We start from the raw sequence: 19,963 nt of genomic DNA, 5'->3' as shown, positions 1-19,963 counted from the left end.
TGTTTAAAAAAGTGATATTACACAAAGAAAACAATGGACGATAAGGAAAGTGTTATATTACCATACCACAAAGTTATCAATGCTTTTAAAATACAAAATACAGTACATATGATGGGATTCAAAATTTTCAAGAACCGGTTCGCCCTTTAGGTACTATCCCTACCCCCTCCGTTTAAAAAAATAGTTTTTACATTTTTTCATTAATTTATTTTTTATTGTGCACATAAACAGAACTTTTTGATTACGCATTTTTATCGATTGTTGCGCGGTATGATCGATAATCCTGAAATTATCCGGAACATTGGTCTGTATGTCCCCGATAGTTACCTAAGACAGCGTCGACATAGATTGTTTCACATTCCTATATACAGGACCAACCTGCCGATGGTTATGCCTGTAGGAAGAGCTACCGCTATGTTGAACAAAATCACATTGGATATTGATCTCTTCCATGTGTCCGAAAGAGTTTTCCGAAGCGGGATTCTTCTACACCTTTAAGTCTTCTTGCTTACTTTTAATATTGTGCCTTGAATATTGTTTGTTATGTATATATTATTTTTTGTTGAATAAATTGAATTGTAGTTGTTGAATAAATAGAATTTCACATAACAACTGAGAATGCTTCAATTACTGAAGCATATTACTTTTATGCTATTCTTTTTACTAAGTGCAATAACTTAACTGAATTTTTCTACTATTTTTTTCATCTTTTCAATATTTTTTCTTTTCGTGAGGTTCATATATTTTTACAACGTGGCGTACGAAGTAAACCGAGCGTGCTCCGCTACATGATCTCAATCGGAATATTGTGTGACAACAAAGGGTTAAGCACCGGTTCGGCGAACTCTAAAAAATTTAGGCACCGGTTCTAGCGAACCGGTGCGAACCGGCTGAACTATGTTGTGATGTCAAAAATATAAAAATAACTCCTGCGTGGAGTTATTTTTATATTTTTGTGAACAAGTATTTGGATACACACAAAATGTTTATTTTTAAACTTCTTACCTAGAAAAAAACAAATCCTTTAACCACCCTCATTAATTCTTCTTCTTTTCTTCTCCTTCCTGCAAAATCTATTTTTATATACCATACCCTTTTTTTAAATCTCTGAATGTTTTTTTTAATAGTTATTATAACATAAATGTGGAATTGTTTAATTGGCTTTATTTTTATTAATGTAACTATTTTAATATTATTTTTTAAATCTCATGATGAAGATGAAGAAGAATATGGAAGTCTGGGCATTTACGGGGCTGACGACCGTCATAGGCTGGTTTAAGTGATCACTTTACACACGTGTAACATTCACTAATTTTACCCATTATTCACAACCACACTACTCAAATTCTTGGAAGTTCTATATATATGAACCAATTTAGAAACCTTGTTCTTGAATCACTAGAACTTCACTAGAGACATCTATTGGTGAGATGTAAAGAAGCTTTTTACTAAGCAGAAACTCTTGTATAAGTATGTGAGTATATATCACACACATGAGAAACGCCAGAAAATACCATTTTCATTTTTATTATTAAGCTTATAATTTGACCAGATAATTCAGGTCGTCAGCCCCGTAAATGCCCAAACATCCATATTCTTCTTAATCTTTGATGAGATTTAAAAAATAATATGAAAATAATTACTGTAATTGGAGATAATCCAGATTTTGTGAACAAGTATTTGGACACACTCAAAATGTTGTAACTATTTTTGTTAATGTAATGTAATGTTTATTATTGTTAATGTAACTTTTGTTTGTTATATACTTTTATTATGTGTAAAGCTGTACAATTCCCGAACAAATAAAATAAAAATAAATAAAAATGTTTTGACTTTTCGAAATGAGAGCAACATCCTTATGTTGGAAACATTAAAAAACAAGATGGGCGATGGATGAGATCATACCGCGACAAATTGTGGCAAATTCCGGAGAATTTGTTGCGCCACATTTCGGTCTCAGGTAATTCTACGCTCTGTGAATCTCGTGATATAAAAATTATATTATTTAAGTAAAAATCATCGAAAACTCGTAAAAACTTGTCTTGTTTGTGTGTTCGTGGCTGGAACGGAGTCGGAAGCATCGGGGATGTACGAAATCATTTATTTATGAGCTGTCATATTTGCGTTTTATTTATTTAAAAATATTACACACATAAGTCACATATCGCTCTCTCCTTTCAACAACGTCATAAAAGAAAACGTAAATTTTCAGTTGTGCATGTTTTCGGAATGCCCATAAATTGTACTATATCCCAGCAAAAGCGACATATTTTTAACATAATATTTACCCGCTACAGGGCAGAAAGTGTTGTTTTTGCATTTTGAAGAAAAAGTATTGTTTAATAATTTTTTTAAATGTACTAAATATTTTTCAAATGGAAAAAACACTTTCAGGTTTTACCTAAAAAGATCTGTTGCACAGTAAAAAGTTCAATGAGTGACTTGATATTTATTTTTAATAAAAAAAATCAAGTTTTTTTTTTATATATGACGTTGTTGAAAGGAGTGATCGATATATTATATAATATTCCCGATGAGTAAAATATATTACTCATTTTTGGACAAACGTTAAGGTAAACAAGATGAAAAAACAAAAAAGGATATAATTAAAAATGCAACTTTGTTTTAAAAAGTGATTTTAAAACAAAGTAATGATATAATGGAAAATCATAAAGTTAGTGCTTCAAATATTAATTAGATAGATAGGAATGTTGCAATTTATAAGGTCATAAGCCCTGTAAATACCCAGACTTAATCTTCATGTTACATTTTACTCATTGTTATATGTTATATGTTAATACGTGACGCGTTTCGTCTTCTTAGGACATTATCAAACACGTGTTTGACACAAATCAAGTGTTTGATAATGTCCTAAGAAGACGAAACGCGTCACGTATATATACAGAAATAAATATAGAATTCAATCCAACAAACCTTGTTTTATTTTGGATATATTACTCAACAATTTGAATTGTTGAAGAATTCCATATTGATATGGAATTCTACCAACTGTCTGCAGTTACAATAAATACATTTTACTCAGTTATTTTAACACTTTCAATGAATGCTTTTTAAAATCAAATGTTTATTTTCATTACATTTTTCTAGAACCTCCTCAATCTGGAGCTCAGTCTGACAGCACCCTTCCAGTGACGATCGAAACCCAGGAAGACCCTACACTTAACAACTTGACAAGAACGGATGCTAACTGTGACAAAACCGGAACCTGCTATGATGGTAAGCCTGATTCTTCTTCTATTTATGTATGTAAGTCTGCCATTCCTGACTCACTGCTGAACAAAAATCTCTCTTTTCTTCTTCTCTCTGTGTATTTATTTATTTATTTTTCAAAAAATATTACATCCATAAGTCATATATAAAATATTCCCGATGAGTAATTTCTATTTCTCATTTTGGGACATGGGATTAAGGTTAACAAGACTGGAACACAAATAATAAAGTTACAAAAAACTTTTTTTTAAATAACCAAATACATGGCAAAATATAAAAACAATAAGCAGGTATAATAAATAGGCATAAGAACCATATTTCAAATAAATAAATGAGAAAATATAACAAATAAGGAAATATAAAAAACATAAGGTAAAAACAAAAGAAGAGAATATGACTAAACACTACATATATATATCTTCCCATAAAGTATTTTTTCAGATCATATATTTAAATTTGTCATTACTGACCTGTTCTTCCAGGCTCCATCCCAACTTATCGTCTTTGTGGACTGTTGGGTCAGCTCTCCTCGTCCTCAGGTTGTAGGTCCTTCTATCATATACAACGTCACCTAGCTCGTGCCTTCGAATCATGTTATCTTCATGTAGCATCCATGAATTTTTTGGTCTTCCTCTAGATGTCTTTCGAGATGCCTGGCTTACAATATGTTCAGGTTCTCTACGTCCTGTGACCATACCATCTCAATTGCCTTTCCTTTACCTTCTATGTCTGTTACACCCAAGCTTATACAAATGTTTGTTTTTTCTCTAAGAGACTCTCCAGGTGGCCATCTAAGCATTAGAATTTCAGCAGTTTCTAGTTGCCTAGAGTAGGTATTATATTATATATCGTCCAGCATTCGGAGCCATAGAGGAGTGCGGGTCTGACAATTTTTTGGTAGACTTTTCCCTTAAGCGTGGCTGGCATTTATGGTTCCCACAAGACTTTCATCACAGGTCGGAATTTCATACACCCCATAATAATTCTATGCAATACATATGCTGCACACCCTCCATCCTTATTATTAATGATTAAAGCCTTTAGAAACAGTTCCAAAACTTATTATTAAAATCATGCTTTAAAAAATTACTTTTCCATCCAACCAATTATTTCAGGAAGCTAAACTTTTGGAGCGACGAGAAATCTATTGCCAACGGTGTCTTAAATACGTTTTCGTGCGCCAATATTTATTTCCTAAAAATATTAATAGATCTAGCCAAAAAATTAATAATTTACTAGAAATCCCTTTTTGTAAATCTAGACTCATGCAAGGACACTCATTTTTCATTTAATTTTAATTCATTTTTCGTTTAATTCATTCCACAAAGACTATATGTTAAACATTAATTACCTAAGTTTGTTTCGATTTAAAATTTTGCTTAAATTAATTGTTTAAAATAAAGATCCAAGTACCTTCTTCTTTTAAACGTTTAACCCATATAGTACATATTTGCTAACTTTTTTCATTTTCACCTTTTTGATTTTTTGTTTGTTAAAATCAAATATTTGTAGTTTATATTAACACTCTGAATCTTATTATATTTGTGATATCTATTGTATTCTTGCCAGTGCCTTTTATTTTAACCTTAAAAAAATGTATACCCACACACAGGCCATGTCTTTGTGGGATCTTTTTTTGTATTAATATTGTATATTTTTTTGTACTTGTAATTATAATATATGTATTGTGAAATGCAAAAGTGAAATGAAATGCTGCTGGACATAAGTCTCCTACGACCCTCTTTTTCTCTCTTCTGTAGTCAACCACTCCTGACTAACTTATTACTTATAACCCTTATCCGCACCCAATGGTGCATAGGGCACTGCATCGAATTGACGCAGTGTTATCTTGATCATTACTTACACGAAGGCAAGGTGGTCACCCTTGCACTTCAGGAACCAGTCCAGGGTAATATTAAATAAATAATACAGTGTAAAATCACTAGTATTTATTTTCACCCCCCCTGGGAATCGAACCCGGGACCTCCGGCACGGTAGCTAAACACGCTAACCATTACACCACGGAGGCGGACGAACTAACTAACTACTGGACAATATTGATATTGTGGGTTTGTACTTTCAGTGTCTGTCAACTGCAAGGACACCAGGATCGCCATTCAAGTGAGGACCAACAAACCTTTTAACGGAAGGATATACGCCCTCGGCAGATCTGAGACTTGCAACATTGACGTCATCAACAGCGACCTCTTCAGGCTCGACCTCACCATGGGTGGGCAGGACTGCAACACCCAATCAGTGGTCAGTATTCTTCTATCTTCAAGTGGTCACTTTATGCACGTGTAGCATTCACCATTCTACACATGATTGACAACCATACTACTAAATATCATCATATCAGCCCGTTGAGGTCCACTGCTGGACAAAGGCCTCCCCCTTCCGCCTCCACTCCTCCCGATCCTGCGCCGTCCCCATCCACTGTCTTCCAGCAAACTTCCTGATGTCGTCCACCCATCTCATCGGTGGACGTGCAATTTTCAAATTTTAGGATTCTAATTTATGTTTTACAATAATAATTGAATTTAAATAAATACTTTTTTACTTTAATAAACCAAAGTGATTGCTTATATCGGAATTCTTAATTAATGAAATAATTATACAATCAGCTCATTTTGCATTTCAAAAGCAATATACTTTTTTTCTAAAATAAAATATAGTCAATGTTATACCATTTTAAAAATGACATGAATTGAACTTTTTTTTTAAATAACCACTCAGGTTAGCGTCATATATTATTTTTCAGGGTGAAAAGTCAAAGTTACCTACCTATAGATTTATTTCAAAATCATTGAGCGGGCATTAATATATTTTTTTCGGCCAAAGCAAGCCAGTATTGGTAATATTTTGTAATGTGATCAACAAAATAGTTATTCAGTATTGTAAAACATAAATTAGAATCCTAAAATATTAAAATTTGAAGAAGTGGCCGGTAAAAAACTGATCTAAAGCGCAGATATTCGAGAAATTCATAAAAGTGGAAATATCTCGAGAACTAAGGCACTTTTACTCAGATCATATTTTCATTTTTTGGTGATTCATAAGCTGGCCTAACACCCCTTGGATTATGGGACTCCCTGTATAAATTAATCTCTAAAAAACAACCTATGACATATCGTAAGCCCTGTAAATGCTTAGACTTGCATATTCTTATTTATCTATGTTGAAATATCAGTAATAAAGTCATTTTATAATTTGTAGTTTACGCAGTACTCGTGACAATCGATAACATAATTATTACAAAGTGAATGTAAGAGCAATTTTTGAAATATTGCCATGCGTAATCGTGAATTTAATATAATACGGGCACCCCTATATCATTATACAGTAAAACCTCGATATAGCGCACCTCTATTGAACGAACTTCGAATATAACGGACAAAAAATCCGATCAATAAATATTATACGCATTTTTTTAATTATAAAAAAACAGCAAACCTAAATAAATATAAAAACTTATTAAACTCAACCGTAGATGGTGCCGAAAACTAGCATGTGAAAGAAGGTGCCAATTGAACGATAAATTCAACTTCCATAATTTGTGTAGTATTTTTATTATATTTTGAATATTGAAAGTATTAACTTTGTGGATCATAGTGATATGTTATTTTGAGAAAAAAAAGACCTTTTATTTTGATCCACTCACATTTTTATTAACAACCAACTAGTTTCAGGAACAACCTGTTGCCCTCTTCAGGGTTTATTTTATGACTATTTTTATGAGTATATTACTATCAGTATTTTTATTAATCATGGGTACAATAGTAAATATTACACGTGAATAAATTTTAATAATATATAAGAATGTATAAATGAAATTTAATACAATTTATAAATTATAAGCGTCTTGAGAAAAATTTCATGTTTTTGGGCGTCTCCCAGTGTGTAAAATAATTCGGTAAGGATGTTGCATACATTTAAACATTTTAAAAGGGTCTCTGCTAAATAAAGCTTACTCAAATCAAACATAGATACTGCCGTGAGCTCGCACACGATGCGACGTTTGAATCGTATCCATATGTGTGTGTGTTCCATAATTGATGTCAATCATGGGTAGAATAAATGGTAAATATTACATATGCAAAAATTACCACTTAAACCATCTTTACAGGTCGTAAGCCCTCTAAACACCCTGACATCCATACTCTTCTTCATCTATGTTTAGTTATAAATATTTTAGAACATTTAGAGCTCGGCGGTAAAACATTATACCACGTTTTTCATCAAATTTACGGGGGCTATATATAAACAATTTTTTTGGTTCATTCTTCTTTAAAATTGGGGGCCTGAAGCGATTAGTTTCGCTACTGCAGGCGGAGGAGTTCCCACTGTAGAGATCAAGGCATGACCACACCAATAAATTGATTATCGATCGTCAATCACTTTAAATTTAGACAAAAACATATTTTATAGAGATCGTCTTGAACGTAACCCGAGCTTTTAACTTGAAATTGAGAGAATCTCACTTTTTACCCGATTTGTACATTTTTTTTGGAAATAATGCAATTTTCCGGTTGTAAGGTGTTCCAAAGAGTCAATGTCGGCGCGTTTCTATTAAAATTATTTGTTTTTCATTTTATTTTTTAAATTTACATAAGAACATTTTGAGTGTGTCCAAATACTGTTCACAAATCTGGATTATCTCCAATTGTAGGAGTTATTTTTCATATTATTTTTTGACATCTCATCAAAGATGAAGAAGAATATAGAAGTCGGGGTATTTACGGGGCTTACGACCGTCATAGGCTGATTCAAGTGATCACTTTACACACGTGTAATATTCACCAATTCTGCACATGATTGACAACCACACTACTCATATTCTTGGAAGTTCTATGTACATAATATATTATTCAATTTCGAACCATTGTGCTTGAATCACTAGAATTTTTTAGAGACGTCTATTGGTGAGATGTAAGAAGCTTTTTTGCTGAGCAGAAACTCTTATATTTGTATGTGAGATGAATAAATGTAAACGCCCAGACTTTCATATTCTTCTTCGTCTATGTTGAGATGTCAAAAAATAGTATGAAAAATAACTCCTTTCATTGGAGATCCAGAAGTTTTTTTTTAAGTATTTTGATACATAATTTTTATTTGAAAAAAATATATTTGAAAAAAAAAAACAGTTTTCGGGTCGTGCCCTCGCCCCCTGCTTCACAGTACCTTCCTAATGTGTCATTCACATTTTTTTATCATTGCGTCATCGTCACCCAAAGAATGTTACTATTACCTACTTATAAAATAATAAAAGTTTTATGTATTCTCGTTTTATTTCTATGTCGTACTTTTTATCCGGGTTTTATCCACTTGGGTGTTAGTGTTTGTTTAAATTGAAAATCATATTTTCAGGCGTTTTCCAGTGTATAAAAATAATCCGGGGTTCCAATCTTGCATACAAATAAAGGGATCTTTACTAAATAAAATCATTCTCAGTCCAACATAGATGAATGTTGTGAATTCACATGTACTGTGTCATGAGATTGAGACTGAAGCCATCTCAAACCATGGACTAGCAAGATTTTCTTTTTAGCAGAGAACTTTTTATTTATGACATATGCCCCTAATACAGGTCGTAAGTCCTATAAATCCCAGACTTCCATATTCTTATTCATCTATGTTCTAATGTGTAAGGGAAAAACTAGCCGTAACTCATGTTGCGGCTGTTTGCCGTAACACGGCTCAAAGCATTCTTATAACTGGCCTCTATCATATACAATCACAGATTTTGCTCTATCTCTTTCCTTTACCGAGATATTCACTATCCAAATAGCCGCAAAATTTTATTAATTTGATACATCGCTCACTCCTTTCAAGAACGTCATAAATAAAAAATCGTCAATTTTCCGTTGTGCATGTTTTCATAATGCCCAGAAAATGTACTATATCCTAGCAAAAGAGGCATATTTTTAACTTAATATTTACCCGCTACAGGGCAGAAAGTGTTGTTTTTGCATTTTGAAGAAAATGTATTGTATATACTTTTATATATATTTTTTTAAATAAACTTAATATTTTTCAAATGGAGAAAAAACCTTCAGGTTTTACCTAAAAAGATCTGTTGCACAGTAAAAAGTTTAGTAAGTGTCTTGATATTTATTTTTAATACATTGTGTTATATTTTTAAACTTTAATAACGTTCTCCTGAATAATCAAGTTTTTTGATTTATGACGTTCTTGAAAGGAGTGAGCGACATGTGTTGGCAAAAAGCATCATTTTAAGTTAACTTTTAACTCGTTAATCTCAAAACTACTGTTTTTAACTTGCGGCTATTTGCCTTTGCACATTAGTGTTGCGATGTCAAAATTTAATTATTTTGTAGAAGTAAATTATAAGTATTTTAACGCTAATAACTTACAAATGTGTATATTCCTGTTATTTTTCAGTTAGTGACGGGTACTAGTATATTGCAATATTTTTGTAAGAAACATGAACTTGCTTCATTTCAGACTGGTGTGTACTCCAACACCGTAGTTCTGCAGCATCATAGTGTCGTGATGACCAAAGCCGACAAGATCTACAGAGTCAAGTGCACCTACGATATGAGCTCCAGAAACATCACCTTTGGAATGATGCCAGTCAGGTAAGATATGTTAAAATATAGCTGAATAAATTGACAGACAAGCCTAAGCTAAATTAGCAGTGCACAACTAATGTTGTGGAAGTAAAGCACGGAGTTGGCAAAAGAAGGATAAAAGTAGACTGAATGAAGTTGTATGTGGGGCAAAATGATAGATAGAATGGTGAAATTGAAAAGAAAACACCGAATGCAGTAAAAATGCGATGACTGTAAGCTAAACAAGCAGAACACATGCCAACCGTATGAAAGTGAAGCAAAAGAATGATGAAGTAGACTGAATTCAGTCGAAATGCGATCAGTATAAGCTGAACTATTTAATTTATTATTAGATTAAAACCAATATTTTTAGCTTTTCCACTTTTTATTTGACCAGCGACCGGGTTTCGTCGTTACCGACATCACCAGTCTGATGATGTCGGTAACGACGAAACCCGGTCGCTGGTCAAATAAAAAGTGGAAAAGCTAAAAATATTGGTTTTAATCTAATAATAAATTAAAAATGCAATTCCATCACGAAGTGTCAGTGGATAATATAAATCTGAACTATTTAGTTGTATTATTTATTGACATCTCATCAAAGATGAAGAAGAATATGGAAGTCTGGGCATTTACGCGGCTGACGACCGTCATCGGCTGGTTTAAGTGATCACTTTACACACGTGTAACATTCACCAATTCTATCCATTATTGACAACCACATTACTCAAATTCTCGGAAGTTCTATATACATGAACCAATTTAGAAACCTTGTTCTTGAATCACTAGAACTTCACTATAACATATATTGGTGAGATGTAAAGAAGCTTTTTACTAAGCAGAAACTCTTATATTAGTATGTGAGGTCCGAATCCTGGATTATAATCACACACATGAGAAACGCCAGAAAATACCATTTTCATTTTTATTATTTAAGCTTATAATTTGACCAGATAATTTATTTACAACATTTTGAGTGTGTCCAAATACTTGTTCACAAAATCTGGATTATCTCCAATTACAGGAGTTATTTTCATATTATTTATTGACATCTCATCTTTGATGAGATGTCAAAAAATAAAATGAAAATAACTCCTGTAATTGGAGATAATCCAGATTTTGTGAACAAGTATTTGGACACACTCAAAATGTTGTATTTAGTTTTACACAACAACTGGTTAGTCCCAACCTAAATGTATGGAAGTGAACTGAATGTAGTCGAAATGCAATCAGTGTTTGCTAATCAATAAATTTGGTTTACTGTTTTTTCTTCATTCATTTCATTCATATGCTCAAACCATCTCATATAATGGACAATGTTTATCTCAGCTTTAAACATCATATTTGACCCTGTCTATCCTTACTTGGTATAGTAAATATGAGGTAGACAGCACTTACTTTTGAACACTCTACTTATCATTCATCATTCACTTTGTGTAATACCCGTTAATAACCTTCCATCATTAGGTCAACTGTGGTTGTTATATTACCATACCACAAAGTTAACAATGCTTTTTAAAAATAAAGCGTACTTATTGACTTTGTTTTGGCTTTGCAGAGATCCTGAGATGATCTCCATCACGTCTGCCCCCGAAGCTCCTCCTCCGAGGATCCGAATCCTCGATGCACGAGCCCGCGAAGTGGAAACTGTCCGCATTGGAGACAAGCTCACCTTCAGAATTGAAATCCCAGAAGACAGTGAGTACAAAATACAAGTTTGCATTTTATTCTATTTTTCTTAAGTATGGATATTTCAACATAAGAAGGCATATTACTTTTTTTAAAGACTGTATTTTCCATGACATCTGTTGAAATTATTGTGAAATTATTGTATAGAGCTGAAATCTGTTTTAATGTATGTGAGGTTCATTTATTAGAAATCAGTCTTCCATGCTATTCCCTTATCAACAAAAAAATTCAACATATCCCATAAGATCTACTTTTTAAATTATTTTGTATGATGAACAGTTTAAAATCAAAATTATAAACTTATAACAAGGATTCAAATTACAACTGTATTACTACTGCATTACATATGCATAGAATCTGTTTCTACTTCATCTATGTGCATTATATTATGCAGTAAATGCATTTTTCTATTAAGGCCCAGTAATCAAAAGCCAGCAATTTTCTTTAAACTCAGGTAACATTTAACGTACCTAGTAGATTTTTTTTCTTAAAACACTGATTTGGTACTTTTTTTAATTTTTTGGGAATAAATATATGGTTTTGAAAAGAAAAGATTTATTGAAAGGTAAGGAAGGAGTTTCAATGAAAAGGTATAAAAATATTTTTTCAATACCATATATGTATATTTAAAAAAAAACATTCCATCATATTCTAAAATACAAAATTGAGCGTGGATGCACTTCTGGCTTCTCGCGCAGCCAGTCGCTTTATGAATTGTGTGTTTGCGAGTTGCCATTGCAAGGGTGCCGTTCAGAATGTGTGTACAATAATCTTAGTTAGTATGTTATACTAAAAAAATGTTTTCGCTTTTAATTTTCAGCTCCTTATGGCATTTTCGCTCGGAGCTGTGTTGCCATGGCCAAGGATTCGAAGAGCACTTTCCAGATCATTGATGATGAAGGGTGAGTCAAGATATTTCCTTCTTCTTCTTCCGTACGTGTCATGTCAGGTCCCCCTGACGTCGACTATCACATGAGAGTAATTGTCCTTGTCTTGGGCAGCTCTAGACAGTACCTCAACAGTTCTAATCTCAATTAAATCGCGTAATTAAACCTCGTCCACCCTCTATTAGGTGCGCTTGTATCTCTCTCCTCTAAGCACATGACCCCAAAAATTTTACCTGTTCTACAGTTTATTTCTTCCACAAGGGTCACAACTCTCAGTAATGAGGAAAATGATGGAAAAGAGTCAGTTTATTATTATTTATTTCGACGGCCCCTACGTAAAGTACTCTATCTCTAAATCTATTACTTTACAAGAGAGAGCTTAGAATATTTTTTCAACGTATTTTTATTTATTGATCAACGGTTTTATCTGAAATTCTAAACTAGTATTATACATTCAAAAACACGATAAAATAATGTATTAAATCATTTTAAAACTTTATGCTATTTCAAAATTAAGTAGTTATTTTAGTAGTTCAGTTCATTTTGAAAATTCGATATAGATAGTCTTCTATGCCTGAAAACTAGGCGTGATTTATTATTTTTTTTTTATTGTTTATATTTGTAGATAATGGTCAGTTGATAACATACACCAAATATCTCATAATTGGCAAAAATGTAATTACAGCACTTTACGTAGGGCATGTCGATTTCATCAAACACTGGATTATTCACCCTACAGATGATCAATTATATATTATAGGTGTCCGGTTGATGCTTCAATCTTCCCTGCATTCACTCCCGATGGCAACGCTCTGCAATCTGTCTACGAAGCCTTCAGGTTCACGGAGTCCTATGGGGTCATCTTCCAATGCAACGTGAAATACTGCCTGGGACAGTGTGAGCCGGTAAGCATGCAGTATTTTATTTATTGTTTTGGCATTAACTTTGTGGCAAGACATGATGAAATTGTAAAAGAAAAACACTTGTTTTTTACCACTTGAGTTTATTTTATGACAACTAGTTTCGGAAGCTATGCTTACATCTTCAGGTCTAAATGTAAACTAAGTTTACAATTTAAGTGTTTTTCTTTTACAATTTAAGTATGCAGTACATTTTATTTGGGAATTATCCAGAATAGTTACATCAATTGCATTGCTCGTGTTCTCTTATACGGCTGTGAAACATGGCACCTTACAAGGGCTCAGAGCAGCCATGTACTGAGCTTAGAGAACATACGCTTTAGTAAGAAATAAGAAAACACAGGACAAATGTTAAATAAAGCAACAAAAGGTACAGTAAATAAGCATATAAAAAAATATAAGGCAAGAAGCATGTTTAAAGGAAAACTGAGAGAAAATATGACTAATCACTAGCACAAATATCTTTCTATAAAGTAATTTTTTCAGTTCATTCATTTTGGATTCCTGACTGGGTTCTTTTTTATATGTCAGGCAGCTGGTCAATTTGGGTACAAGCAATATATTGTAAGGACCTTACTCCAAACTAAGTTGTGTATATCGGCTCCACATGTTCTTTTATTATTCCCTTGTGTGTTAAAATTATGAATTTCTCTGTTAAAAAACGGTTTGGTGTTGCTATGGGTCGTTTTAAACATTATTTGAAGCATTGTAGTTATACTAGCACTTTTAATCTAATTTTATTTTTTTTAATATATATTGTATTCTTGCCAGTGCCCTTTACTATAATCTAAAATATAATGTATACCCACACACAGGCCATGCCTTGGTGGGATCTTTTTCTGTATTTATATTATATATATTTTTTTGTATTTGTAATTATTATGTATTGTAAAATTCCAAAGAATTAAAAAAAAAAATTGTATTTGAAATCTCATATGTTGGGAGAATGTCATTTTCAAGTCAATCTCTTAAGTTTTAATCAAGCATGGATCTTGGAGAGAGTTATGTAAAGATTATTTCAGCATATTTATGCTAACCGATTGTTTCCAGGCTGTCTGTGACTGGGGCCGCGACTCCATCGAGTCTTGGGGCAGGAGGCGTAGGTCCGTCAACGCGACGGAGCAAGCCGCCGAGCAGGAGGAGGACGACATGAACATCTCCCAGGAGATCCTGGTCCTGGACTTTGGAGACGAGCGCCAGAGCGCCGACTTCCTGAGGACCGACCAGCTGGGCGGCCTGGCTGCGGAGGCTGACTTTACCAGAGGTATTTTGTTTATTTATTAAAATGATTTTTTTATTATTTATTTTATTCGAAAAAGAAAAATATATGTGTTTTTATAATTTACACAAATATTCAATTTCATACTATTTCTGTGGTAGAGTGGGTTCAAACCGAGAAACTCAGATTGACGGACGTTTGAGACCATATATAGCTGTTTGCAATCAGAGGGTAGATAGTACTTGAACATTAAAAAAAACATAATTATAAAAACATAAGTACATACACAGAACTACCACCATCTGGGCACTACTCACTCCCTGAGCATCCGTTTAGCATATTAATGTCGGGCTATCTGCGTGCTAAATAGTAATCAGTGTTAAACGCTGCAGCGAGACTGATTTTTGGAATTTCTAAATTCAGTCACATCACCACACTACCTCACCAACTGCTCTGGTTATGCTTTCCTGAAAGGGTATAAACTCTGTCTACTCATGTATAAATCAGTACATAATATATGGCTCAAGAACCTAAAAGGTCTGTGTATTCCAGACAAATTGGTTGATAGACGCTTCCATCGGCTACAACTGCTATGGGCAAAGTGATCTTACCAGCTCGCAACCTGCGCACTAAATTTGACTACCATGTCTTTGCTGTGGGATCGATAGCGTGGAACGTTCTTCCACAAGTAGTTAGAAATAGTGCGAGCAGGATGATCTTTAGAAAAAAACTGAAAACATATTTGTTTACAACATTTTGAGTGTGTCCAAATACTTGTTCACAAAATCTGGATTATCTCCAATTACAGGAGTTATTTTCATATTATTTTTTGACATCTCATCAAAGATGAAGAAGAATATGGAAGTCTGGGCATTTACGGGGCTTACGACCGTCATAGGCTGGTTTAAGTGATCACTTTACACACGTGTAACATTCACATATACTAATATAAGAGTTTCTGCTTAATAAAAAGCTTCTTTACATCTCACCAATAGATGTCTCTAGTGAAGTACTAGTGATTCATGAACAAGGTTTCTAAATTTGTTCATATATATAGAACTTCCAAGAATTTGAGTAGTGTGGTTGTCAATAATGGGTAGAATTGGTGAATGTTACACGTGTGCAAAGTGATCACTTAAACCAGCCTATGACGGTCGTAAGCCCCGTAAATGCCCAGACTTCCATATTCTTCTACATATTTGTTTGCTAAACCATTTCCATTATCACCTTTTCCTCAATTCAATCACAGTGAAGCGCTCTTGAGGTAGTATTTTACAAAAATGGCACTATTACCCAAATTTAAAATTATTATTATAAAGAGTGGGCACTTTTTACATATTTTAGGTATCGGTATGTCCTCATCATCACTACTAGATTTAAAACACTTTACCATCATTGTTGCAAGAACAATCTGATAAATTGTCTGCAAATATTTCTTTGCCACTATCATTATTTTCCCCAAGACATTTTTATAGGGAAAATGTCTTATTATACAATATACTATATTATTACGACTCCTGACCCGGCCGCTTTCAAGTATTTGACAAACCTGATTGTGCCAAGTTTTCCTCGGTCGTCCTCTACTTCTTTTTCCAACTACATTCGCCTCATAAATTTGTTTAACTGTTCTTTCTTCACTCATACGCTCCACATGTCCAAACCATCTCAACACACCTTTCTTAATTTTATCGATAATGCTTATCTCAGCCTTACATTCTTTCCTTATTTCATCATTCGAACATCTATCAAACATCGTTTTGCCACAGATTCGTCTGAGGGATGGCATTTCGACTGCATTCAGTCTGCTTTCATCCTTCTTTTGCCTTCTTTTGCCATGCTTCGCTTCCATACATAAGGGTTGGAACCAGAACTCCATTGTGTACTACCAGTTTAGCTTCCGCTGATAGATTTTTATTTGCTAAAACTAGGTATGTCAAATACTTGAAAGCGGCCGGGTCAGGAGTCGTAATAATCGTCGGGTATGTATGAGGAGATGTATGAATGTAGAAGAGGCAAAGAATGTTTGCAAAGACAGAGTGATGTGGCGTTCGATTCTCTCTGCCTACCCCTGCGGGCAAGCAGCGTGATGGTTAGTTAGTTAGTTTTTTTTTTTACTATATTGTACTAAAAATAAAATTAAAATATGACAAATAGCTCCAGCAGTGTAAAACAATAATCTTACCAGCAAGACACCAACATCAGACTAAAATAATCCAGGAATGTATATGTACATATTAATCCCTGAAGATGAGACAAGGTGCTTGCAAAAATAAAAGTAGTTAAAACAAATCCGAAGATTTATTTCATGAAAGTTAAAAAATATATATTTGACAAATGTTTTTACATTTTTCAGATAAGACTGTAACCATCGTTGAGCCATGCCCGACCAAAAACTCGGTGCTGGCACTCGGAGTGGCCTGTGCCCTCATGCTGCTGCTGTACATCTGCACCATCCTCTGCTATTTCATGAAGAAGTGGATGTCGCCAGCAAAGCAGATGCCATAGACCAACTTCAAGCACACACACACTAACCTAACCTGACTTCAAATGGTGAAATGTCACCCTGTACCATCATGGACAGTATGATTTAATTAATTATTCCAGTAAAAAATTATAAATTGATTAAAAGTCGACATATCAGCTGTGGAGATACATCTAATATAATAGATAATTCAATTAACACATTGATTACGGTGAAGTTCATTAAAGCTTGAAACGCATTAGTTTTTTATGTAAAATGGCAATCTGCGTACAAAAATGGCAGACATTCGTGCAAGGAAGTTTGTCAAGGGAACGCAAAAAACAAAGTATTTCTATATATAAACCATGTGGAAAATAGACTCCGCTTAGCGCTGATTAGTTTAATGGGCCATTTTGCTGTCATTTACCTGCGCTAAACGGGGTATTACCATAGTCAATAATATTTTTTTATCTTAGTGAGACACCTATCCGCTACACAGCAAAGCAAATATGAGAAGAAATTAGACGCATAAGATGTGTTTTATGTGCATGATGTTGAAGGTAACCGAAATGCACAAATATGCACACACCGCCGCAACACATGGTTTCAGTAGTTCACAAATATGAGCACCACAGCAACATAAGGTTTCATAAATTCACAAGTATGTGCTCACCGTAAACAATGTGTTAACACAGCGGAAATGTATGATGTTTTGAAAAATCTTGATTGTCTTTTATCTGGATACAGATCCGGTGGTATATCATCAGAAAAATGCACCATTTATTTAGTCTGTCTCCATTGTTAAATAAAGTGAATTTAAAATATGGTAGACTCTATAATTTAGATTTTATTGGTGAAATGTTTTTTTCCCATAGCTAAATTATCAACAATAATTTCAGAGGAAATGTCACATTTTAGAGTCTGCTGGAATTTATCAAGCTTTATATATCGTTGATTTAAATTTAACAACGAATGATATTCTCAAACAACGAATCTTATGAATTATATGCATTTAAAAATATTTGTATCATCAGTGTGTATCCGTCCATTAACTATTAAGATGTTTACGCTCCATACTATATTATCTTTTCAGAGCAGCAGGCATAACGAAAATCTTTTGGGAATGCTTTAAATTAATTTAAATAAAAGTACAATACAATCTTTATATATTTCTCTGCTGAATTTTTTTTAACACACATCGCAATTTGTTTTAAATGGAGAAAGTATAAAGATTGTATCTACTAAGAGGAAATAAAATATCGAATTAAGTTATAAGTAAATATATTCTTATACGTAGGTTTTTGCAATATTACATAGTTGTAGTCATAGTTATATTATCATACATTGAAAATCGTTTAGAAATATATTTATTGAATTTCAAAGAGTGTGATGTCGACTCAAAAAGTGAACTGCAATCATGACACGTAGTAATTTATTAATATTTGAATCTCATTTTTATGAATAAAATTAATATTTGTATGGTAAATGTTGATTTTTAGAAAAGCATGGCATTTTTACGGCTATAATTACCTTTGAACGTGCGTTAGCACACTTTGCTTCTGCAATGCGGAAACGTGAACTCTTCATCGCGCATCCCTGTTTTACACGACAGCCACTAGAGTACAGTGATAGCATGTAATTTGGCAATTAAAAAAAAAAAACTTTGCATTTGACCCTTTTGCAAATACCTGTTACCTTTAGCAGCTGTCGGGCAGGATTCTTTGCAGTTTGTTTGCTATCACATGCAATCAGAATTAATCATTGTCGAAGTACCGTGAATGTATTTCCTAATAGCAATGTACACCATCAATGCATATCGCTCACTCCTTTCAAGAACGTCATAAATCAAAATACTTGATTTTTCAGGAGAACGTTTTTAAAGTTTAAAAATATAACACAATGTATTAAAAATAAATATCAAGCCACTTATTGAACTTTTTACTGTGCTACAGATCTTTTTAGGTAAAACCTGAAGGTTTTTCCTCCATTTGAAAAAAATTGTAAATTTAAAAAAAAATAATTAAACAACACCTTTTCTTCCAAATGCAAAAACCACACTTTCTGCCCTGTAGCGGGTAAATATTAAGTTAAAAATATGCCTCTTTCGCTGGGATATAGTTCATCTTCTGGGCATTTCAAAAACATGCACAACTGAAAATTGTCGATTTTTGATTTATGACGTTCTTGAAAGGAGTGAGCGATATGTTCATGGAATGTGACAAGCTTTTTGCAGTATTCTCTCTAAATTTGATTGTATTTCATTCAAAGTATTTTATGAAAATAACTTATGACTCCAGTTATACTAAAAAATGTAGTTTTAAGTTTTAACCCTTATTATACCGAAGGGTTTACATAACTAATTTAGATTAATTATCCTAATTAGGTACCTTTTAGAATGTAATATTTATTTTATCTGTTGGTGTCTTTCAATTGGGTTAAATTCGGTCAATGTAATTTGTATAAATTGACCTCGATTTTTTTTTAAACAAAAAAATATATGAAAATATTAAGATTATAAATAAAACAGTCCTTCAGTGTTCATCAGGGACAGCTTGCTAGTGATTCTGAAAATATTCCTCATTTGTGCGATACATTTTTTCACAGATTAATGAAATATGTTCGACATATAATGTGGATTTTAATTGGAGGCCTTCTATCTTTGTCGCTGGTATATTCTCTACTATTTTGTCTATGGAGGCAGTGCAGCTGTCAAATTTTGGACCATTTCTATGGAATTACATAATTTTTTATGTATATGTTGAATGTTGTGCCGGTGAAGAAAACACACCCATAGTCATGATTTATCTAAAATTATATGTAAAATCAATAAAATTATCCAGCCAATGAGCTAACATCCGGACAATATTTAGAAATATATCCGTAAATACACCTTACCTTACCTGCTGTTGAATGTTGAAGGGCTACTATATTATTAGACAATTTTTTTATGCGTTTTAAAATGCTTCCTTGGTGTTTTGCTAAAT

General features: G+C 33.2%; 1 protein-coding gene across 1 annotated transcript in view; it reads left to right on the top strand.

The window, feature by feature from the left end:
* Window positions 1-17,170, top strand: part of tyn (trynity) — an 82,310-nt gene extending 65,140 nt beyond the window's left edge. The window contains exons 8-15 of the mRNA XM_088263727.1: window positions 3,109-3,237; window positions 5,315-5,490; window positions 9,697-9,830; window positions 11,362-11,501; window positions 12,313-12,394; window positions 13,140-13,284; window positions 14,350-14,563; window positions 16,872-17,170. Of these exons, the coding sequence (XP_088119853.1) occupies window positions 3,109-3,237; window positions 5,315-5,490; window positions 9,697-9,830; window positions 11,362-11,501; window positions 12,313-12,394; window positions 13,140-13,284; window positions 14,350-14,563; window positions 16,872-17,023 (1,172 nt within the window). The 3' untranslated portion in view covers window positions 17,024-17,170. The remainder of the gene's footprint in view (window positions 1-3,108; window positions 3,238-5,314; window positions 5,491-9,696; window positions 9,831-11,361; window positions 11,502-12,312; window positions 12,395-13,139; window positions 13,285-14,349; window positions 14,564-16,871) is intronic.
* Window positions 17,171-19,963: the final 2,793 nt, after the last annotated feature.

Source organism: Brachycentrus maculatus, unplaced genomic scaffold, assembly GCF_059751285.1.
Source record: "Brachycentrus maculatus isolate JH-2025_06_01 unplaced genomic scaffold, ASM5975128v1 h1tg000202l, whole genome shotgun sequence".
Lineage (NCBI taxonomy): Eukaryota > Metazoa > Arthropoda > Insecta > Trichoptera > Brachycentridae > Brachycentrus > Brachycentrus maculatus.
Note: the sequence above shows the minus strand (reverse complement) of the source record. Positions and strands in the feature narration are given on the sequence as shown.